At 43.1% G+C, this 24,619-nt stretch overlaps 1 protein-coding gene across 1 annotated transcript in view; it reads left to right on the top strand.

The window, feature by feature from the left end:
* SCG3 (secretogranin III) overlaps positions 1 to 24,619 on the top strand; it is a 70,584-nt gene that overhangs the window by 26,253 nt on the left and 19,712 nt on the right. The window contains exons 9-10 of the mRNA XM_075858002.1: positions 16,393 to 16,476; positions 22,382 to 22,513. Of these exons, the coding sequence (XP_075714117.1) occupies positions 16,393 to 16,476; positions 22,382 to 22,513 (216 nt within the window). The remainder of the gene's footprint in view (positions 1 to 16,392; positions 16,477 to 22,381; positions 22,514 to 24,619) is intronic.

The raw sequence follows: 24,619 nt of genomic DNA, 5'->3' as shown, positions 1-24,619 counted from the left end.
TTGCTTTTTAAACTTGACATTTCTTCATTCTGGCTGGACCTATGTATTTCTAGGTCTACAGCCAGACTGAGGAAGTCAATGGGGCTCCCGTAATGACGGGAGCGTTGCTAGGAGACGTCTGTAAATAGTCACTGTCCAGGGTGCTGAAAGAGTTAAGCGATCGGCAGTAACTGTTTCTGCACCCGGGACAGTGACTACCGATCCCAATATACAGCAACCTGTAAAAAAATATAAGTTCATACTTACCGAGAACTCCCTGCTTCTGTCTCCAGTCCGGCCTCCCAGGATGACGTTTCAGTCTAAGTGACGGCTGCAGCCAATCACAGGCCAAGCACAGGCTGCAGCGGTCACATGGACTGGCGCGTCATCCAGGGAGGTCGGGCTGGATGCCGAAAGAGGGACGCGTCACCAAGACAACGGCCGGTAAGTATGAAATTCGTTTACTTTCACTAGGGAAAGTGCTGTCCCTTCTCTCTATCCTGCACTGATAGGGAGAAGGGAAGCACTTTTGCCGCAGTCCGCAGCAGCTAGTCCGCATCAATTTTCTGCACATTTTGGGCAGATCCGCAGCCGTAATCCGCAACCCGGATTAGGTGCGGCATTGATGCGGACAGTTGCGGAGGAAATCCGCCACGTGTGGCCATGCCCTTAATGTTCTGGATGTTCACTCTTTTCAATATAGAAGGGGTGAAATACGCAATAAAATCCACACGTAACACATTCAGATTTGCTGCAGAAACACTGCATTCACACATGGCATATTTGTTGCAAATTTTGATGCTTTTTTTTTAACCAAAGCCAGAAGTGGATCCAGGAAGAAGGAGAAGTAAAAGCTTTTCCTTTATATTTCCCATTCCTTTTAAAATCACTTCTGGCTTTGGCTCAAAACTCTGCACCAAAATGTGTAACAAATACGCGATGTATGATTCCAGCCTTAAAGTAACTACAGGATCACAGGATACGTCATAAATGTCAGATAGATGCGAGTCCCACCTCTGGGACCCGCATCTATCTCCAGAATGGGTCCCCCTAAACCCCGTTCAGCCTCTCTGTGTTGCGGCTGAATGAGGTGAATTTCGACCATGAAAAAGGTTCTATGGCCGTTCTGGAGATAGATGCGGGTCCCAGAGGTGGGACCCACGTCTATCTGACATTTTTGACATATCCTGTGGATATGTTATAAATGTTTCTCATGGGGAAACCCCTTTTAGGCCCCATGCACACGACCGTAAAAACGGGCCCATAGACTTCTATTGGCCATGGGTACGCAAACGGGAAGGTGCCTGGGCCGTTGAAAAATATAGAACATGTCCTATTTCAGGCCGTAATTACGGCACGGGCAGGCCCATAGAAGTCTATAGGGCTCCGGTAATTACGGGTGGCTACGTGTGTGCACCTGTAATTACGGAAGTGTTGCTAGGTGACGTCAGGGGATTTCAATTTTTTAAATAAAGAGAAGCAGAGAAAATGGCGTCTGGGCGATCATGTGACATCATTTCTAGCCCCACTTTTTTTACGGGTCCATAAATACGGGTGGAATACGGATGACAATGGACCCATATTTACGGGCACGGGTCCGTAAATACGGTTAAAATACGGGTTTAAAACGTGTGACAAAGGACCCGTATTTACGGCCAATATTTACGGGAGGGAAAAAATACGGTCGTGTGCATGGGGCCTAAGGCCTCTTTCACATGGCAGTATTTTGGTCAGTATTTTCCTTCAGGATTTGTGAGGCTTCATTTACATCTGTGTTGGAGGCTCCATTAGGGGCATCTGTCGCAGATCTGGCAGAGGTTACCGGAGATTTCCAGAGAGGTTACCGGAGATTTCCCGAGAATAGCGCGGCATGCTGCGCTATTGTTTCCGGTAAAACGACGGACACCCTGACAGAAAGCAAATGGAACCCATTAAAGTCAATGGGTTGCGTTGGCCGGTGGTGGTATCCCTCATGCAACGGTACCGTTGCCTCCGTTATTCCCTTGTTTCTCTCCTGTGACGGAAAGGAACAATGGAACACACCGACGCAGGTGTGAACGAAGTCTAAGCCAAAACCAGGTGTGGGTCCAAAACATATAAGAGGTGCAAATATTTTCATTATACTTTTTCTCTGTGTAGTTCCACTACTCGTTTTGGCTTATAAATACTGATGGAAAATGCTGACCAGAATACAACCGTGTGAAAGACCTAACGGACATTTGTGTTGAGCTCTCCTTGCAAAGCACAACAAAACTAAAATGCAGAACTGTGACCATATATTGCTAAACTAAATAAACCATCTAGTCATCTGTAGAACTTATTACTTAGGCACAATGCTGCAACTCCTACAGATCATTTGCTGTTACTATATTCAGTGACTGCAATAAGTTAAAGGGGTTGTCCGAGATACCATCATATTTTCAAAAACCACTTTAATGCATGTAATTTATAAATGTAAATACATTTGTAATATACCTACATTTTCCAAAGTGGCCCCGTTTCCAGATCCTGCCGTGGGGAACTTGACGGGTGACGTCACTCTCTGCTCTGCCGCTTTGTTGATCTTGAATTCTTTTTCGTGTATACGACACGTCACTTTTGACGTGGTGTATATCGTCTTGTACTCTTGTAATGCGCATGCGCGGCACCTGCTGTTATCTCGAGAAAAGCAGGGACCGCGAGAACAGCAGTGACAGCGCATGCGCGTTACGGGCTGTGAAGCTGAACAAGCCGATATACACCATGTGACAAGTGACGTGTCGTATACCCGGCAAAGAATTCAAGATCAACAAAGCAGCAGAGCCAGTGCAGAGAGTGACGTCACCAGTCAAGTTAAACACGGCAGGGTCTGGAAACGGGGCCACTTTGGAAAAAGTAAAGTATATTACAAATATATTTACATTTATAAATTACATGCATTAAAGGGGTTTTTGAAAATATGATGGTATCTCGGACAACCCCTTTAAGTAAAGCTGAACATCCAGATCAAAGCAGTATATTCAAAATTAAGTAGTGTATTAAGCGATATCAAGTTTCATATCCATTACCAGAAGCATAAAGAGTGTGGCTTAATACATTTGGTAAGAGAACAAATAATTAATCCATTACGAGAAGTGCTTCCTATAAAGTAAATATGCATATACTCCTGTACATTGAAGAGCTAGGATTTTTTTGTAATTGAGAAAGAAAAAAGTGGACATCTAAATAACTGGGCTATAAACCTTAAAATAGTCTAGCAAATTAATCTTAATTCAAAAGTGACCATACATTAAAAACCTTATCAAAAGATAATAAGGGTTTCGTAAAAATAAGGATTGGTGTGTCCACAAGATATGTAGAAAAGTACAATAAAGCTCCCAATGAAAGATATCATACAGTATACTAAGTACGTGTAACATTAATGTGAACAAGATCACAAATACAAAAATTAAGAAAAACGAACAAATAAAGTGGTGCAATGAGCAATATTAGATTAAAAAAAGACTTATAAAAATATATACATCGTAAATACATGTATCAAAAAATGCAGAAAGTGCAAAAAGAAATATCAGATCAAAAAAGACCCAAGGTAAATATGTACACAGTCAGGTCACATTATTATGACCACCTCCTACTCGCGACGTCGGCAGCGTGTAGCCCATGAAGGAAGTGATGTGTTGTGGGCTGGCTTGGTGGGTATATAAGGTATGTGATAGGCTGTCTGAACACATAAAACTTGTTGCCATGGTTATAAGGGGCGATTTATCAGTGTTTCAAAAAAGGATGATTATTGGCTTTTGGGCCAAGGGTGGCAGTATTTCTCAAACAGAGCAGTTTGTGAACTGTTCGCGTGCTGCTGTGGTGAAAGTGTATTGTGAGTGAACAATGGCAGCATTGGAAATAACCGACGTGGAAACTGCGAAGCACCGTGTGCCATTGATATGAGAGGTGAATGTCGGCTACGAAGGTGCGCGAGGGCCGAACGACACGCAACAGTGGAGCAGCCACAATACCTGGTTTTACTAAACCTAAATTTAGAACTTTATGGTGTGCTAAGTTCGGTTTAGGAGAATTGCGGGTTCACCCCTATATTCTGCTCTGTTGTGACTTTGCTCTTCCTTCTTGTGACTGTAACAGCCAATAGTGTATAATGGGGAGGGGGTTGTGAGCACTCCTCGTCCTCCTCCTCAAGCTAATAACTTGAGGCCCATGTAGTTTCCTTTGTATGGCCTGTTCTCCGCACTTAAGTAAAACTACAGGGGCCCCAATGTGCCAAAGACCACGTGACTGGAAACCTTTTTCCAATTCTGTCCAGTTGTGCTTGTTCTGATGGTGGCCTCGCATGACTCCAGGATCTGACTACACACATGGTTTGTTTGTAGTCTGTGACCAAAAAAGACACAGATCTGCATGACGCAAAACAGCCGTTTGTTTCTGTTTTTTAATCAAGACTTTTGCAAATTTTCTATAATGTTATTTTATTTTAGATGCATTGGAGAAACAAAAAGTGGTTCCAAAATGCAGCTTTTATAAAAAGCTTATAACATATACTTATAACTTATCACATATTTATGTGAGATAAAGTAGTGATCATTGGGTCAGTCACTTCATCTGCTCTTTCTGTTGGAAGTATCATTGAAATACAACCAGTCTCTGAAAATGGCTGCAAAGACTTAACCGCACAACCAATTTACATGCCAAGGTATTTGGATGTAATATCCTGTAAAACAACTCTATATATAGAAATATACAAAAATAACAATGTCTACTACTTGCATTACATTTTCCTATCAGCACTTCATAGACTAGCTTTGTGTAGGATAAACATATCTGTATATATATATATATATATATATATATATATATATATATATATATATATTTATATTCCGTACCATGGCACTCATGCAGTTAAATAGCTCATAGTAATGGTCAGTGTAGCTGTGTCAGGGCACTGAATGGACTATAATGTGATGTTTTCTGAATTGTACTCAATGACGTCAAGCAGTTCTTTGGCCCGCCAGCACTACAAATAGCAGCGGAAGAAGGAAGCTACAGTAACATCATGACCTTCTGTTAGTTAATGTCGTATTACCAGCAGTGCTCCGAAAGGTCTGTGTGCGTTCTTACTGCCAGCCACCTCCTTAGAGGTTTCCTTTCTCATTACTTGCAGAATTCATCTTGATTACAGTTCGTGGCTTTGTGCCTCTATAGGTCTCAATGACATTAGCATCTCACACAAAGGACAAATAACAATTATTGGTGTACATGTATGTGGCTTATGCCAGGTGAAAGGAAAAAACATGCCGAGCGAGTGGCGCCATTATTATTTATTATGCCTCGTGATATATTATAATCAGTTTGCACCATTTTTTATTTTGCCATCGTCACTAGTCTGTGTAGATGTGTCCACACCAGACAATGAATAGAACAATATATATATATATATATATATATATATATATATATATATATATACTTTTTTATAAAACATTTGTTTCTTGACGTTAGATAAGCCTTATTACAATACTGTATTGGCTATATAAGGTTTATCTTACTTCAGGAAACAAAGTGCTGCTAAACACAAATGTTTTATAAAAAAAATATATATATATTTTGTTCCGTGTCCCTGACTTTCTGCTGGAAACAATATTTCAGGGCTATTTATTGTTGTTCTCTTTTCTGTATTTTTTTATTTTTTTTATAAAATATAAAATGCAATAGGTTTAGGTATAACAATAACCGCAGGAAAACATATACATAGAGTATTGTTGCTGGTTACCAGATGACATTTAAAGCTTATGGGCACGTTGAAACGTGGCGATTATTTTCTGCTGCAGATTTTGCCACAAATTCGTAGCAAAATTATTATATTTGAGGGTTCATCCAGACGTGGTGGATTTTGCAGCGGACTTGCAGTAGATTACCCCTTAGGCTGGGCCGATTCTAGCTTTTCTGCTGTCTAAGGCGAAATTTCAAATGTCCCCCCAGATCTTGATTGACATCCCCATGGCTGTTCAACATGACTAGCAGCCTCATAAAAAAAAAAAAAAATCATACCACCCATTACCTCGCTGCAGATCATACAGTGACTAAAGTACTGATTAGAGGCAGAATAAACATTTGCATTAAGTGACTCACAGGTGATGTCTTCATCCGGTCCAGACCTCTATGATGATTTGACCCAGCCATGGCCCATTTCTGCAGTTTTCCACTCAGATGTCTAAAGCTTCTCACTTTTCAAACATTTTTGCACTTATAAAGGAAAATAAAATTCTCATGGTGCCACACACAATGTCCCTAAATATAATAGCGCCATACACTGCACCTCTAATTCCAATAGAACCATACACTGTGGTCTTGATAATAATAGCACCATACACTGTGTCCCACACACACAGTGCCCCCTGTAGATAGTGCCCCCCATAGAGCCCCCTATATATAGTGCCCCCTGTAGACAGTGCCCCCTCTAGAGCCCCCTGTAGACAGTGCACCACATATATCCCTCACATATAGCCCCCCTGTAGATAGTGCTCCACATATAGCCCCTATCCCCTATAGATAATGCTCCACATATAGCATCCACATACAGCCCCCCTGCAGATAGTGCTCCACATATAGCCCCCACCCCCTGTAGATAGTGCTCCACATATAGCCCCCACCCCTATAGATAGTGCTCCACATATAGTCTTCTGTAGATAGTGCTCCACATATAGCCCCCACCCCCTGTAGATCATGCTCCACAAATAGCCCCCACATACAGCCCCTCTGTAGATAGTGCTCCACATATAGCCCCTCACACTTTTAACAGAAAAACTTTACATACTCACCTAAACCTGTTCCCGTGCCGTCCCCTTGCAATGCAGGCCTGCTCTCTTCTGAGCAGGTCTGCTAGGGCTGAACGACGCAAGCAGCGCAATGACGTCATCACGCCGCTTGCGTCGTTAAAAGGCGCTGAGTGGCAGTGCAAGTCATTCTGCCCAGCCAATCAGCGCCTTTTGACGTTACGTCATTGAAAGGCACTGATTAGCAGGCTGCCTTGCCCTCTCATTCAAAGACGCAAGCGGCGCTATGACGTCATTGCGCCGCTTGCGTCGTTAAAAGGTGCTGAGTGGCAGGGCAAGTCATTCTGCCCGTCCAATCAGCGCGTTTGATTGGTGTATTATTGAAAGGCGCTGATTGGCTGGTTGCCTTGCCCTGTCAATCAACGACGCAAGCGGCGCGATGACGACATCGCACCGCTTACGTCATTGAAAGGTGCTGAATAGTGGGGCACCACCATTCAGAGCTTATGCATATAATTGTATCTGCATCCTATAGACGCATGTACAATTATAGTGCAGGAGGGGGTGGCAGCGGCTGGTTTCAGTGGCGCCACAGCCCCCTCAGAGAGGCAGCAGGCCGTCGCCTGAGGCGAGATATTCATCCCTTGGGCTGCATCCACATGTAGCATGAACACTGCGTAATGTACAACTGTTTATTTTGTATAGAAATTCTGCAGTGTTTCATCCCTCTGTAGCATAGAGAGATTATTTTTATACTTTACAATCTACTTAGCATTGACTGCTACATCTTAAGCCCAGGATCACGCACACCAGTCTTATGCAGTTTTGGTGCAGTTTTTATATCCCTTTTTTGAGTTTAAGCCTGAAGTGGATCGATAAGGAAGGAAAGGTATAAAAAAAGACTGATGCATCTCCGTTCTTTTGTGTACACTCCACTTTAGATAAAAAGTACAGAGCCAAAAACTTGCTATTAACCCCTTAATGACCGGGCCTGTTTGTACCTTAATGACCAAGCCAGATTTGTCAAATCTGGTATGTCTGACTTTATCAGAGAATAACTCTGTGAAAGTTTTGAATATCCAAGTAATTCTGACATGTACTTAATTCTGAAATGTACTTTTTCTGAAACAACATAGACATTTTTCATATTTACAAGGAATAACGAAGAAAATGCACCCCAACATTTGTAAAGCAATGTCTCCCGATTACGACAATACCCCATATGTGGTAATAAACTGCTGTTTGGACCCACAGCAGGGCTCAGAAGGGAAGGAGCGCCATTTGGATTTCTGATTTTGCTGGAATGGTTTTCGGTGCCATGTTGCATTTGCAATGCACTGGAGGGACCAAAACAGTGGAAACCCACCAAAAGTGACCCCATTTTGGAAAAACCTTCAAGGAATTTTTCTAGGGGTATAGTGAGCATTTAGACCCCATGGGTCTTTTGCAGAGTTTATTAGAATTAGGGCGCGAAAATTAATATAAACATTTTTTCCACTAAAATGTTGCATTTTCTCATTTTCACAAGGGATAAAGGGGGAAAAAAACCAACCATTTTTTATAAAGCAATTTCTCCCGAGTACAGAAATACCCCACATGTGGTCATACGTTTTTTCATTGGAAATGAATTAACCCTTTCAGGACTGATCCATTTTTTGCTTTCTTATTTTAGATTTTCACTCCCCGCTTTCCAAGAGCCATAACTTTTTTTTTTTTTCCATCAATAGAGCGGTGTGAGGGCTTATTTCTTGCAGGAGGAGCTGCAGTTTTTATTGGTACCATTTTTTGGTACATAAAAAGTGATTAAAAAGTTGTATTACATTTTTTTTTAGAGCTAAGGTGACAAAAAAAAAAAAACAGCGTTTCAATTATTAATTTTTTTTAAGGTGTTCACTGTGCAAATTAAATAATGGTATATTGTAATAGTTCGGACTTTACGGACGTAGCGATACCAATCTTGAATATTACTTTAGAAGAAAAATGGGAAAAGGTGTTTTTTTCTAACTTAAAAAAAAAAAATCGCACTACTAATAACTATAATTCTTCTACACATTTTATTAATCAATCCCCTTAGGGGACTTGATCCAGCGATCATTGGATCACTGGTACAATACACTGCAATACTAATGTATTGAAGTATATTGTTATTCTTACAGGCTTCTGTAACAGCGCGATCGCTGTACCTGTCCGTTAGTAGTAATACACAGCTGACACCCGCAGCATATGGAGCGGGCACAGCATGTGAGCCGGCTCCATACATCAACCGCCGCACCATGACGGGCAATTAAGTCATAGTGCGCAAAGGGGTTAATGCACAGCGAATGGTTCAAAGTGAAAATTGCAATTTTCCACTGATATGCCATTTTAGTGCATAATATGTTGTGCCCAGTTTGTGCCACAGAAGACAAATACCACATAAAACGTTAAGCGGGTTCTCCCGGGTATGGCGATGCAATATTTGTGGGTGCAAACTGCTGCTTGGGCACGCGGCAGGGCTCAGAAAGGAGGGACGCCATTTTGCTTTTGGAGCGCAGATTTTGCTTGGTAGCAGTTTTGTTTGGGGTTTCGCTGATATTTCAGTTTATACTGTGGGGGCATATGTAATCTGTGCGGAGAACATCAGGGCATAATAAGAGGGTATAATAATGCGGTAAATAAATAATAATTCATAGATGTGTGGCCGATGTTGCACTGATAAATGGCGCCCGATCTTAACCGATTTTGGAACACTCTACACATTTTACATCGCCATATTCTGAGAGCCAGAATTTTTTTATTTTTTCACCACCGGAGCTGTGTGAGGGCTTATTTGTTGCGGGACAATCTGTAGTTCTCATTGGTACCATTTTGGGGTACATGCGATTTTTTTTTAATCTCTTTTTATTCAATTTTTTCTGCAATCCTGACCAAAAAACAGGAATTCTGACACCGGTTTTTAGGTTTTCTTTTTGCGGCGTTCACCGTACGCTATAAATGACATTTTTACTTTATTCTGCGAGTTGGTACGATTACGGCGATACCATATGTATATAGGTTTGGTCCTTTTTTTTAGCGTTTGCATAATAAAATCACTTATTTATAAAAAAAAAATATTTTCTGTGTCACCATATTCTGTGAGCCATATTTTTTGTATTTTTTTGTCAAAAAAGCTGTGTAAGGGCTTGTTTTTTGCGAGACGGATTGAAGTTTTTATTGGTACTATTTTTGGGAACATGCGACTTTTTGATCACTTTTTATTCTTTATTTAGGGAGCGGTGGTGACCAAAAAAATTGCGATTCTGTCGTAGTTTTTTATTGATTTTTTTTTGGGGTGTTCATCGTGCGGGAAAAATAACATTACAGTTTTATAGTTGGGGTCGTTACGAACGCGGTGATACCAAATATGTGTACTTTTTTAACGTGTTCATTTTTTTTCTATAATAAAAGTCTTAATATAGGGAAAAAAAGCATTTTGTGTTTATAGAACTTATAAACTCATTTTTAAACTTTTTTTAAAAAAACATTTATTACTTATTTTTACTTGTCCCATTAGGTGACATTTACACTTGCAGCTTCGATCGCTGCTTGAATACATTACACTACACACGTAGTGTAATGTACTCTAACTGTCATTGTGACGTAACTGTCACTCTGACAGGAAGCCGAGGAGGAACGGCCGGAGGCTGTTCCTCCGAGGCTTCCGTACATGGCAACCCGGAGGTCATTGTCTGACCTCCGATTGCCGCGACAAGCATCGGTAGCCCCCACGATCACTTCGTGGGGGCTGCCGATGTAATTCCAACCACTTAAATGCGGCGACGGCAATCCGTCGCCGCACTTAAGGGGTTAATTGCCGAAAGCAGCGGCGATGGTCCGCTGTCCGGCGAGACTGATGTGACAGCTGTCTAGGACAGCTGTCAGCGCGCGCCTGTCACTCTGTGTTTACACAGAGTGACAGTTTGAAATACTGCCGAAAATGAACGTCATGGTGCGGGAACTAGCACCCGACCATGACGTTCATTTTCGTCATTGGTCGTGAAAGGGTTAAAGCCTCATGCACACAAATGTGTTTTTGCGTCCACAATTTATCCTGCAAAAATGCAGATGAATTGCGGACCCATTCATTTATATGGGCCCAGGCACACGACCGTGGTTTACACGGACCGTGTGGGGGCCGCAATTGCGGACCATAAAAACTCAGGACAAGCCATTTTACGGTCCGCAATTGCGGTCCGGTCCCATAGAAATAAACGACCCACACTATATGCTAATTACTCATTAGGGGGTCATGGGGCGGTGCCGCTATCCTGAAGAGTCAGAGTCCTGCCTCCAAACCCACCTTTCCATGTTTGAGTGACATCTCCCCGGCTGATACAACTTTCTCGGATGCGCCATTGCCTTGTGGCTCTATACACAAGGGGGGGCTCTCTGGCACTATACACAAAGGGGGGGCTGTGTGGCACTATACAAAAGGGGGAGCTGTGTGTCACTATACACAAGGGGGAGCTGTGTGGCACTATACACAGGGGGGAGCTGTGTGGCACTATACAAAAGGGGGAGCTGTGTGGCACTATACACATGGGGGAACTTTATGGCACTATTTACAAGGGGGAGGGCTGTGGCTCTATCTACAGGGGGCTGAGTGTGGCGCAATCTACAGGGGTCTGTGTGTTGCACTTTCTACTAAGGGTGGGGGCTGTGCTGCACTTTCTACTAAGGGCGGCTGTGTGGCACTATATACAATGGGAGCTGTATAGCGCTATATACAGTGGGGGCTTTATGGCAATATCTACAGGGGCTGTATGGCACTATCTACAACGGGGAGGTGGGGGCGCTATCTACAAATGGGGTGTGACACTGTCTATAGGCGTGGCTATATAGCACTGTCTACATGGGGGCTGTATGGCACATTCTACAGGTGGCACTATTTATAAGGGGGCTGCTTGTGGCACCCGGGGAGGGCCCCGGTCAAGAGTTTGCTATGGAGCCCAGTCTTTCCTAGTTACGCCCCTGCTACTGGACTAAACAGTGCTGCATGCTGCGCTATTCTGTCTGGGATTTTTGATGGACCCTGCAATGGAGCCTCCAATACAGATATGAACACAGGCTAAATTGTGACAACAAGTAAGACAGTGCTGACAGTGGATGTGGGTAACAAAAAAGTGGGGGTTAAAAGAAGGATGTCTCTGGTCTTCTTTATAATCCACAGAATTAGAAAAGTCAAATAGAAGGCCAGAATGATAAAATCCTGCAAAGCCATTAGGACACTCAGTTGCCTGGAAACCAGCCACAAACGTAAGCCCGATGCCTGCGATGAGTCACCTCTCCAGCAATGCCCTAATGTACCTCAAGCAAACACTGTCCACCTGTGCACAGATGGCTGTGATCCTATTATGTATCCATGGTAGAGACAAATGAGATATTTGTTGAGCTGTGTGCGGACAAGCAGGCAGCTGTTTTTTTATTATTGATAGCCTTAATGGAAAAAGAGAACTAAATTTCATTGTTGGAACAAGAAATCCTATATCTAAGTACTGAAGATAAGAACGTAATTATGAAACCAGCAAAACGTGCTCTTCACCCTGGCAAACAATGAGATGCTCACTTCTACTATCCCAGAATCTGAATATTAAAAGTCATTACCTTAAAGAGGATCTGTGACCAGTTTAATACTTCTCTATCTCCTACATAATCTAATAGGCGCTGTGTTGTAGATAACTACTGTTTTTTGTTTTTTTTTAAAACGTTTATTAGTGACAAAGTTCTGATTATTTTTACATTTATGCAAAGTTTTTGTAAAAGCCCAACTGGGCGTTTTTTTTCATATCACCAAGTGGGCGTTGTAAAGAATCAATCAGCGTAATGCACTTCTCTTCAATCATGCCCAGCTTTATTCACAGCATTGCGTGATCTCGCGAGTTAGTTCTTCACCGGAATGACGGGAGAATTACCAGACATCGCCTCCAGCCGTGCCAGGACTGCTGCTGAGGAGGATAATCCTCCTGGCACGGCCACAGCCAATGTCTGGTCATTGTCCCATCGCTCCGGTGAAGGAACTGCGGGCGTAAAGGCCCTTTTACACTGGCCGATAAGCGGCCGGTTCAGCGAACGCCGATTAACGAGACATCGTTAATCGTTGCTCGCTTGGTCCTGTCACAAGGAGCTATGGATGGGGACGAGCGGTTATTACTCCGATCGCTCATCCCCATAAATTATTATCATGTCGGCAGCGTGTCTCTGTTTACACAGGGAGATCTGCTGCCGACAACAATAATATTTCACTTTTTTTTAATAATACGACCAGCAGATGATTGAGCGTTTGCTCGTTTATCTGCTGATCGTTCCCCTGTTTACACAGGGCAATTATCGTCAACGAGCGTTATATGAATGCTCGTCTGCCCGATAATCGTCCAGTGTAAAACCCCCTTAAGTGACGTCACAGCGTGATCTGGCGAGACCACGCTGTGCTGTGAATAAAGCTAGGCATGAATGAAGAGAAGTGTATGACGCTGATTGATTCTTTACAACGCCCACTTGGTGAAACTAAAAAAAACGCCCAGTTGGGCTTTTACAAAAACTTTGCATAAATGTAAAAATGATCAGAACTCTGTCACTAATAAACGTTTTTCAAAAAAAGCAAAACAGTAGTTATCTACATCAAAGCGTTTATTAGGTTAGGTGTGAGATAGCAAAGTATTAAACTGGTGATAGAGCCTCTTTAAAAAATTATACCCAACATTCACCTGGTCCAAGGAATAACTGGGACAATCTTTTCGCCGGGGTACCAAAGCGATTTGACATGTTTTATCATTCATCGTATATATGTCGTTAGAATCTGTTTGATTCCTAGGGACGCAGATACTATTGAATGTAGCGTCGCTACTGCTGTAGCAGCCATAGCGGCTGATAGCGGCACCACCGGGCACCGCCACCCCTCATGCAGCGGGCCCCATAGCAGCTACGTCGGTAGTTACGCCACTGTCAGACCAAACCGACAGGGAAAGAGCTCAGAGGAGGACACAAACCCCAATATTTTAGAAGATGTGTAAGGACAGGATCACACACACACATATTTTGGTGCAGTTTTTGTCACTTTTTTTTGAGCCACGGGAGTGGACACAAAAGAAAGGAGATGAATCAGTCTTTTCTTTATACCAGTCCTTTCTTTCGGATCCACTTCTGGCTTTGCCCCAAAAAACTGCACCAACATCTACATCAAAACTGCATGTGTGATCCTGGCCTAAAGGTGCACCTTAGCTTTAAAAAAATCTGTATCTAAGGGCGGATTCACACGAACGTGATTTGCGTCTGTGCAGCCCGCGTGGTTTTCACGCGGGTCGCACAGACCTATACAAGTCTATGGGGGCAGTGCAGACAGTACGTGAGTTTTGCGCAGCGTTAGTCCGCTGCGTAAAACTCACGACATGTTCTATTTTTAGGCGTTTTTCACGCATCACGCACCCATTGAAGTCAATGGGTGCGTGAAAATCACGCGCACCCCACAGAAGCCCTTCCGTGGGACGCGCGTTATTCGCGCAACAACAGTAAAAGAATGAATGTAAACAGAAAAGCACGTGGTGCTTTTCTGCTTACAAACATCCAAACGGAGTGTCATAAAGATGGCGGCTACGCGAAAAGCACGTTGCCGCGCATCCATATGAACAGGACACACGGGGCTGTCACGCTGCTGTCACGCTGCTGCCACGCGCGCAAAGCGCTCACGTTCGTCTGAATACGCCCGAAGGCTGGATTCACACGAGCGTGTGCCTTCTGCGCACGCAAAAAACGCGGCGTTTTGCCTGCGCAAAAGGCACTTGACAGATCCATGTGGCAGCATCATATGATGCTCGGCTGCGTGCTTTTCGCGCAGCCGCCATCATTATGGCACTCCATTTGGATGTTTGTAAACAGAAAAGCACGTGGTCATTCCTCCTTTTCACTGCTGTGCACTGAAGTGCTTCCGTGTGACATGCGTGGTTTTCACGCACCCATTGACTTCAATGGGTGCGTGATGCGTGAAAAACGCCCAAATAACGGACTTGTCGTGACTTTTTCGCAACGGACCAACGCTGCGTAAAAATCACGCACATGTCTGCACGGCCCCATAGACTAATATAGGTCCGTGCGACGCACGTGAAAATCACGCGTGTTGCACGGACGTATATCCCGTTCGTCTGAATAAGCCCTCAAGATAATCTGTGTGACCCAATTACGCAAATCATTTGCTCTCAAGATGTAATATAAATGGTCACCAAAATCTTTTATGATCATATTCTGAGATCATATTTAAACTTGTGATTATTTGACTTAGGTTCCTGCCATCTATAAATAGTGTTATTTTGTTAAGGATGCATTCATACACTGTGTTTTTGCCATGCGATCTAAAACGGTACTGGAAAACCGTATGCATTTTTACATCAATTTGCCACGCTTTTGCAGTTAGCACAAAAATCGGAGCAAACTGCGGTAAAAACGCATGCAGTTTTTCAGTGCAGTTTTTGTTCCCGCAGCAAAAACACGTGTGACTACACCCAAAGGCTGGGTTCACACACCCTATTTCCGGCCGTAATTCGGGCGTTTTAGCCTTGAATTACGTCCGAAAATACGGCTCCAAAGCGTCGGCAAACATCTGCCCATTCATTTGAATGGGTTTGACGATGTTCTGTGCCGACGGTCATTTTTTTATGTGCCGATGTCAAAAGACTGCGCGTAAAAAAGACGTCCGCGTCAAAGAAGTGCCTGTCACTTCTTGAGACGTAATTGGAGCCGTTTTCCATTGCCTCCATGGAAAAACAGCTCCAATTACGTCCGTAATGGACGCAGCGAAAAACGCCTGCACATGCCAATACGTCTGAAATTCCGGAGCTGCTTTCTCCTGAAAACAGCTCCGTAATTTCAGCCGTAACGGAGGCTGCCGTGTGAACATACCCTAATGATGACATATAAACCATACCAGAAGAAAAACAGGGCATATAGCCAGAAATATATAAGAATATACCAATTTTATTACACAAATATAGCACACGTGTAAATACAAGACTCTAGTCAAACAATGTGGTTTATAGAGCACAACTTGAAAATTGCTGGATAATATATAAAAATTTAGACAGACTTTACTGACTAATCACAAAAAAGTTCTATTATAGACCACAATGGGTTCTATATAGATAGCCTCTAATACCCTCTAGTACCCTGTAAACAATGACTGGTAAGCGAGGAGACAGAAAAACGTGTCAATGCATGCAGATATCAGTCAGGAATCAGCCTTACCCATTACAGAAAAGAAGTGTCCAAACAGTATTGACTCTGCCACAAGGACCCCAACGCGCGTTTCGCTATGAGTGCTTCCTCAGGGGGCACATACCTGCATGTACCAGAGTCTTGTATTTACATGTTTTTTAAGTGTGTGTTATATTTGTGTAATGAAATTAGTATATTCTTATATATTTCTAGCTATATGCTCTGTTTTTCTTCTGGTATGTTTTATATGGTTATGGAGCAGCCTGCAGGGTAAAATATGGGGGATGTTGGTTTCTAAAACATCACTCAGCCTTTAAATTGATTCTAATAATGACATGTTGTGTGAATATGCACATTCTGAAAAACTTTGTTCTCTGGTATATATACAGGACAAAATATTGCTAACAATTTACAAATAATTTATTTGCAGAGAACCTGGACACCATGATAGCTACACAGACAAAGAACAAACTTGGAAAGAATGCAGTGAATCACAATAACAAAGTGCTAACAGGTATAATAACTAACATCATTTATTGTTTGTCGAATGGGTTCCATAATTATTGTAATACCTAGCATTTTCCACTACACGTGTGCCGGCATTAGGCACATAACATAATTACTGATCCTGAATTATCTGTAGTTTTCATTACATCACTATTGACTGAAGAGCCATTACTCTTAGGGCTTATTCAGATGAACGGGATATACGTCCGTGCAACGCGTGTGATTTTCACGCGCGTCGCATGGACCTCCATTAGTCTATGGGGCAGTGCAGACAGTTGCGTGATTTTTACGCAGCATGAGTCCGCTGCGAAAAAGCCACGACATGTCCGTTCTTTGTGCGTTTTTCGCGCATCACGCACCCATTGCAGTCAATGGGTGCGTGAAAACCACGCATGTCACACGGAAGCACTTGCGTGGGACAAGCGTGATTCGCGCAACCGCTGTGAAAAGGATGAGTGAAAACAGAAAAGCACCATGTGCTTTTCTGTTTACAAACATCCAAATGGAGTGTCATAATGATGGCGGCTGCGTGAAAAGCACGCAGCCGGACATCATACGGGGCTGACACGCGGAGCTGTCAAGTGCCTTTTGCGCGTGCAAAATGCCGCATTTTTTGCGCGTGCAAAACGCACACGCTTGTGTGAATCCGGCCTTAGGCTGGGTTCACACACCCTATTTACGGACGTAATTCGGGCGTTTTAGCCTCGAATTACGTCCGAAAATACGGCTCCAAAGCGTCAGCACACATCTGCCCATTCATTTGAATGGGTTTTACGATGTACTGTGCCGACGGTCATTTTTTTTACGCGCCGCTGTCAAAAGACGGCGCGTAAAAAAGACGCCCGCGTCAAAGAAGTGCCTGTCACTTCTTGAGACGTAATTGGAGCCGTTTTCCATTGAATCCATGGAAAAACAGCTCCAAATACGTCCGTAATGGACGCAGCGAAAAACGCCTGCACATGCCATTATGTCTGAAATTCCGGATCTGTTTTCTCCTGAAAACAGCTCCGTAATTTCAGCCGTAATGGACGTGCACATGTGAACATACCCTTAGGGTATGTTCACACGCTGAGCCAAAAACGTCTGATTTTCAGACGTTTTTTGAGCAACTCGCGTTTTTCGCGGCGTTTTTTCGGCCGTTTTTGGAGCTCTTTTCAATAGAGTCTATGAGAAAACGGCTCCAAAAACGTCCCAAGAAGTGTCCTGCACTTCTTTTTACGTGCCATCTTTTGACAGCGACGCGTAAAATGACAGGTCGTCGGCACAGTACATCTGCAAACCCATTGAAAGTAATGGGCAGATGTTTGCCGACGTATTGGAGCCGTATTTTCAGGCGTAATTCGAGGTGTAAAAAGCCTCCATTACGCCTGAAAATAGGTCGTGTGAACCCAGCCTTAGGGTATGTTCACACACAAAACAAAAACCGTCTGAAAATACTGAGCTGTTTTCAAGGAAAAAACAGCTCCTGATTTTCATTAGTTTTTTAATCACAGTCGCGTTTTTCGCTGCGTTTTTAACGGCCATTTTTGGAGCTGTTTTTCTATAGAGTCTATGAAAAATGGCTCCAAAAACGGCTGAAGAAGTGACATGCGGCTGTGACGTTTACGGGCTGAAAAACGTCTGAAAACACTCCGTGTGAACATACCCTCAATAAGCTAAAGAATAGCAGCAGTACAACTGCAATACATTTCAATAATTCATACTGAAGCCAGTCAAAAATCCGTAACTGATCTATTATCTATAGACATCTGCTATGTGTACATAACATGCAAGTAACAGAGGATACTAATGCTACAGACACATGGCAACTCCATCATAGATTGTATTAAACAGTATAAGGGCTTATTTACACGAGCGTGTGCGTTTTGCGCACGCAAAAAACGCTGCGTTTTGCGTGCGCAAAAGGCACATAACAGCTCCGTATGTCATCAGCGTATGATGCGCGGCTGCGTGCTTATCGCGCAGCTGCCATCATTATGACACTCCGTTTGGATGTTTCTAAACAGAAAAGCACCTGGTGCTTTTCTGTTTACATTCAGAGATTGACAGCTGTTGCGCGAATCACGCAGTTCGCACGGAAGTGCTTCCGTGCGGAATGCGTGGTTTTCACGCACCCATTGACTTCAATGGGTGCGTGATGCGCGAACAGCGCACAAAGATAGGACATGTCGTTTTTTTCAGCGGACTCACGCTGAGCAAAACTCACGGACGGTCTGCATGCCCCCATAGACTAGTATAGGTGCGTACGACACGCGTGAAAAGCACGCGCGTCGCACGCATGTATATCACGCTCGTGTAAACGAGGCCTAAGGGTAAGGACACACAGGGTGGATACGCTGCGTAAAAGTACACAGCGTATCCATCCTGGAAACCACAGGGAATTCCGCCTGAAGAGTCACACCAAATTGTTGTACAGTTTTTCAGGTGGAATGTCCGCTGTGGAAATACTAGACAGAAAAAAAAAATTGTACTTACCACCCAGTCGTTGTCATAGCGACACGTCTCTCTGCTCTGAGTACAGCCCGGCCTCCTGAAATGACGCTGTAGTCCATATGACTGCTGCAGCCTTGTGATTGGCTGCAAAAGTCACATGGGATGAAACGTCATCCCAGGAGGCCGGGCTGTACTCAGAGCACATGACAATGCTATCACAACGGCTGAGGGTAAGGGGAGATTCACACGAACGTTGCGTTTTTGCGCGCGCAAACAACGCAGCGTTTTGCGAGCGCAAAAACCATTTGACAGCTGCGTGTGTCATGCGTGTCTGATGCGCGGCTGCGTGATTTTCGCGCAGCCGGCATCATAGAGATGAGGCTTGTCAACGCCCGTCACTGTCCAAGGTGCTGAAAGAGCTAAATCTTTCAGCACCCTCGACAGTGAATGCCGAACACAACAGCGAAAAACCTGTAAAAAAAAAAGATAAAGTTCCTACTTACCGAGAACTTCCCGGCCGTTGCCTTGGTGACGCGTCCTTGGTGACGCGTCCTTGGTGACGCGCCTCTCTTGACATCGGGCCCCACCTCCCTGGATGACGCAGCAGTCCAAGTGACCGCTGCAGCCTGTGATTGGCTGCAGCCTGTGCTTGGCCTGTGATTGGCTGGAGCTGTCACTTGAACTGAAGTGTCATCCCGGGAGGTCGGACTGCAGGAAGGAGACAGGAGTAATCGGTAAGTTAGAACTTCGTTTTTTTTTTACAGGTTAATGTATTTTGGGATCGCAAGTCACTGTCCATGGTGCTGAAACAGTTTAACTCTTTCAGCACCATGGACAGTGACTATCTCCTGACGTCGCGTACCGATAATTTTTTTGCCGGGATCGGCCAAAACGAGTTTGGCCGAACCCGGTGAAGTTCGGTACGCTTGTCCGGCTTCGCTCATCGCAAAGACACTCCGTTTGGATGTTCGGAAACAGAAAAGCACGTGGTGCTTTTCGGTTTTCATTCATCCTTTTCACTGCTGTTGCGCGAATCACGCTCGTCCCACGGAAGTGCTTCCGTGTGGTGCGCGTGATTTTCACGCACCCATTGACTTCAATGGGTGCGTGATGCGCGAAATACGCAGAGTTATTGAACCTGTCGCGCTTTTTGCGCAGCAGACAAACGCTGCGCAAAAAGCACGGACTGTCTGTACTGCCCCATAGACTTGTATTGGTCCATGCGTGCCGCGTGAAAACCACGCGGCCCGCACGGACCGAATACACGCTCGTGTGAATCCCCCCTAAGTATGAACCTTATTATTATTTTTCAAGCAAAAATTGTTTTTTTTTCTGAATTGCAGTATTGTCAGCGGAGTCGCACTTTTTCCGCCACAAAAATTGCAACATTTGCCATTTACAACAGAAGAGCAAAGATTCTGCAGCATAAATTGACATGCTGCGGATTAAAAAAACAAACCACTGGTCAATTTCTGAACGGTTTCTCTGTGGATTTTTCCCACTGTGTGTTGATAAGATTTGTTCAAAGCTCATTCACACTGCTGCTACTGTAATATGCTACAGTTTTTCCACAATGAAATCTGTCACAGAAAATCTGCAGTGTTTATGCTGTGTGTCCCTACCCTAGGGCCGGGTTCCCACAAGTCTATACGCTGCGTAAAAACTATGCAGCGTATCCGACCTGGAACCTTTAGCACATTCTGTCCGTAAAACCGCACCACATTGTGCTGCGGTTTTTCGGGTAGAATTTCCGCTGCAGAAAACAGCGCTGCAAAAAAATCAAAAACTTTAATACTTACCCCTTCCCTGTCTTCTGTGCATAGTCCGGTCTCCTAAGATGACGTTGCAGGCCATGTGACCGCTGCAGCCTGTGATTGGCTGCAGTGATCACATGGGATAAAACGTTATCCCAGGAAGCCGGACTAGAGAAGAAGCAGGGAATTCTGAGTAAGCATAACCCGCAAAAGTCGCAACACTTGACTTTCTGTTGCGGGTTTTGCATTCCCATTGAATTTCATGGTGAAAACTTGCAACAGAAAAGCAATGAAAACACAGTATAAATTGACATGCAACGGATTTAAATTCCACACCGAAGGACAATTTATTAGCTTTTACGCTGCGTTTTTTTCCCCGCAACGGGGGCATGAGATTTTCTTAATCTCATCCACTTTTCTGCTACTGTAAATGCTGTGGAATTTCCGCACAGAATTCTGTTGCGGAAATTCTGCAGCGTTTACGCTACATGGGTTCCCATGGGTCGGATACACTGTGTAAAAATGTGCAAAGCGTATCCAACCTGGAACCTGCAGTCACTTCTGTCCGTAACACCGCATCACATTGTGGTGCGGTTTTTCAAGCAGAATTTCTGCTGCGGAAAGCAGCGCTGTGGAAAAAAACAAAATGTTCATACTTTCCACCTCCCTCTTCTCTGCACGTAGTACTGCCTCCCTGGACGACATTGCAGGCCATGCAATGCTGCATCCTGTGATTGGTCACATGGGATACAACGTTATCCCAGGAGGCTGGACTGCAGGAAGAAGGAGAGAGTTCTTGGTAAGTATGATTTTATTTTTTCCTGAGTTGCAATTCTTGCGATGGAATCACTGTGATTCTGCCGCAAAATGTCGCAATACCTCCCAACTTTTAAGTATAGCAAAGAGGGACAACCAACGCGGCGTTTTTTTCATTCAAAGCCACGCCCATACACACCCACTTCAGCCCACACAGTATCATGCTCCCATAGTGCCTCCCCACAATATAATGCCCCCATAGAACCCCCCCACACAGTATAATGCCACTGTAGCTGCCTCCCACACAGTATAATGCCAAATAGCTACCCCCGCACAATATAATGCTCCTTCCCTGACAAGCAGAGAAGTAAGCTATTTCTATTGGCTGCTCTGCAGTGAATAGGGAATCACTATGCACAGACCTGTCTGTGGGGAGAGTGACTGAGCATGTGTGTCCACCAGCACTCATTTTGTTAGGCAGACATGCACATTGCTATACACTTTGAACACCAAGTGCGCCATACTACGTCATAACTTTGAATAGTTTTTTGATAGTATGTACATGATAAATAGTATATAATGGTCATTTTTTATGATCTATATAAATAAATATTATATTTAATGGCGGGACAACCCCTTTAATGGACGGACCACTAAGAGTATGAGCTGCAAATATCTGATACTAACGACAATTGAGATAAAGTTGTACTCAAAGGAACTTTTTAATATGTATATTTGTTAACAACATTCTAAGCATTTTACGTAGTAACTTAGATTTTTTTTTCCATTCTATGGTGCTATTTGAACAGTACAGTAAACTAGGACACTCAATATATAAGGATGCCATTCTTAAATTAAATATTCTGAGATAAAGTTTAGAAGAAAGTTGAGTATATGAACTTTGCCAAGAACTGAATTATTTATTCAACAACAGTCTCTAAAGATAAGCCCTATCTTCTCTTGATGCAGCTGACAAAACAGATGAGGAATCTGATAGTACTAAGGAAGCTGCAGCCATTATGGAAAAAGAATTCGGGAAATTAAAGGATTCTACAAAAGCAGAGGAGCCAAAAGAAACTGCAGACAGTGAGAAACACAAAGGTAAATAGGATCAATTGTTTGTTAGTGTATACCTTACAAAATAACCTAAAACATATATACCGTATATCATTGTTTCACATCTAGGTCCCCCTGAGGGGATTTTGTCTTAACGGGGAATTAAACCATAAGGGCAGGTTCATACATGAGGAAGCTTGTGCACTACTGGTGAAAACATAGCAGAAAAGCCAGTTTAGCACATGTTTTTTTACATATCTTGGAAATAGGAAGTTGGATCTGCAGTACTGGATGTACAATGTTTTTACACGCACCTTGTTTAGAGTAGGGATATGTGGAATGGGGACTAAAACTAAACTTATGTCCCCCTTTACATGGTTTACATCCATGTAGCCGGCTGATACTGGCTAAGACCTGGCTTCAGATGGGCATAATATGGCCACATTTAAGAATTTCTATAATGGCCGCAAGATACAGACCCCCCCCCCCCCCCAGCAGTTCTACTATAAACAGATTTGGATAACGATAAAGTTCTATGGGGATCTAAATTCAGTTCAGTAGACTCATGGGGGCTCCAGGTCTTATGGCCATATTGTGGATGTTAAATTGCGGTCATATTATGCCCATCTGAAACAAGACTAAAGGTGGTAATACACATTAGATTAAAGTTAGCCAAACCCACTGATTGTGGTGTGATCTGCTGATAAGCTAATGTGTATGGGCTCCTACTAACTGAACCTCCCGAAATCTCATGTATATGGCCCGCGTAAGACTGTCTAAGGTACATAGCTAGAAACTGATCAGGCATGAATTATGGGAGGGTCAGCCTTCAGCTGAAAGCTGTAATACTAGTGTGTTGCGAAGATGCTTTCCATGTCAAAGAATTGGCCAACTCTTCTTTCATTGTTGAGTGTGGCTCCTAGCCAAGTCCGGTTGCATGATGTAAGAAAGTTTTAAGTTTGAGTGGAGGTATTCAGGTCTGTTGTATTGCCTTGGTGCCCACAGTGACTAATAATATCATATGTATTCATTTTTATGTAGTAGCTTTTGTACTAGTCAACATAAATAAAGATGGTCTATTGTTGTGAAGTTTATTAGGTGTGTGCTCATGAATTGTGTACATAATAATACCAATAGACATGTATGTGTGAAGTCACTGATATAAATTGGTGTTTGGGATAGGGTATGGCTTTTAGGTGTGTCCTTTTTTTTTTTAAATGTTCCTTAATAACTTCAGTTGAGAGAAAAGGGCAAGAGAAAAAACAGTGCACTAGTGCTTATATGTTTATTTTTTTTTAATAGAAACTGTCCTTAACCCCTTCCCTCTTTAGCCACTTTTGACCTTCCTGACCGAGCCTCATTTTTCAAATCTGACATGTGTCACTTTATGTGGTAATAACTCCGGAATGCTTTCACCTATCCAAGCGATTCTGAGATTGTTTTCTCGTGACACATTGGACTTTATGTTACTGGCAAAATTTGCTCGATATGTTCAGTATTTAATTGTGAAAAACACCAAAATTTAGCGAAAAATTGCAAAAATTAGCATTTTTCTCAATTTAAATGTATCTGCTTGTAAGACAGGCAGTTATACCACCCAAAATTGTTTCTAATTAACATCCCCCATATGTCTACTTTAGATTGGCATCGTTTTTTGAACATCCTTTTATTTTTCTATGACCTCACAAGGCTTAGAACTTTAGCAGCAATTTCTCACATTTTCAAGAAAATTTCAAAAGGCCATTTTTACAGGGGCCAGTTCAGTTGTGAAGTGACTTTGAGGGCCTTATATATTAGAAACCCCCAAAAAGTCACCCCATTTTAAAAACTTCACCCCTCAAAGTATTCAAAACAGCATTTAGAAAATGTCTTAACCCTTTACACATGTCACAGGAATTAAAGCAATGTAGAGGTGAATTTTACAAATTTCATATTTTTTTGCAGAAATAAATTTTTAGTACAATTTTTTTTATAACACAGAAGGTTTTACCAGAGAAATGCAACTCAATATTTGTTGCCCAGTTTCTGCAGTTTTAGGAAATATCCCACATGTGGCCGTAGCGTGCTACTGGAATGAAGCACCGGCCTCAGAAGCAAAGGAGCACCTAGTGGATTTTGGGGCCTTATTTTTGTTAGAATATATTTTAGGCA

The sequence above is a fragment of the Rhinoderma darwinii genome, chromosome 3 (genome assembly GCF_050947455.1).
Source record: "Rhinoderma darwinii isolate aRhiDar2 chromosome 3, aRhiDar2.hap1, whole genome shotgun sequence".
Classification (NCBI taxonomy): domain Eukaryota; kingdom Metazoa; phylum Chordata; class Amphibia; order Anura; family Rhinodermatidae; genus Rhinoderma; species Rhinoderma darwinii.
This window is presented reverse-complemented; position numbering and strand designations above follow the sequence as displayed.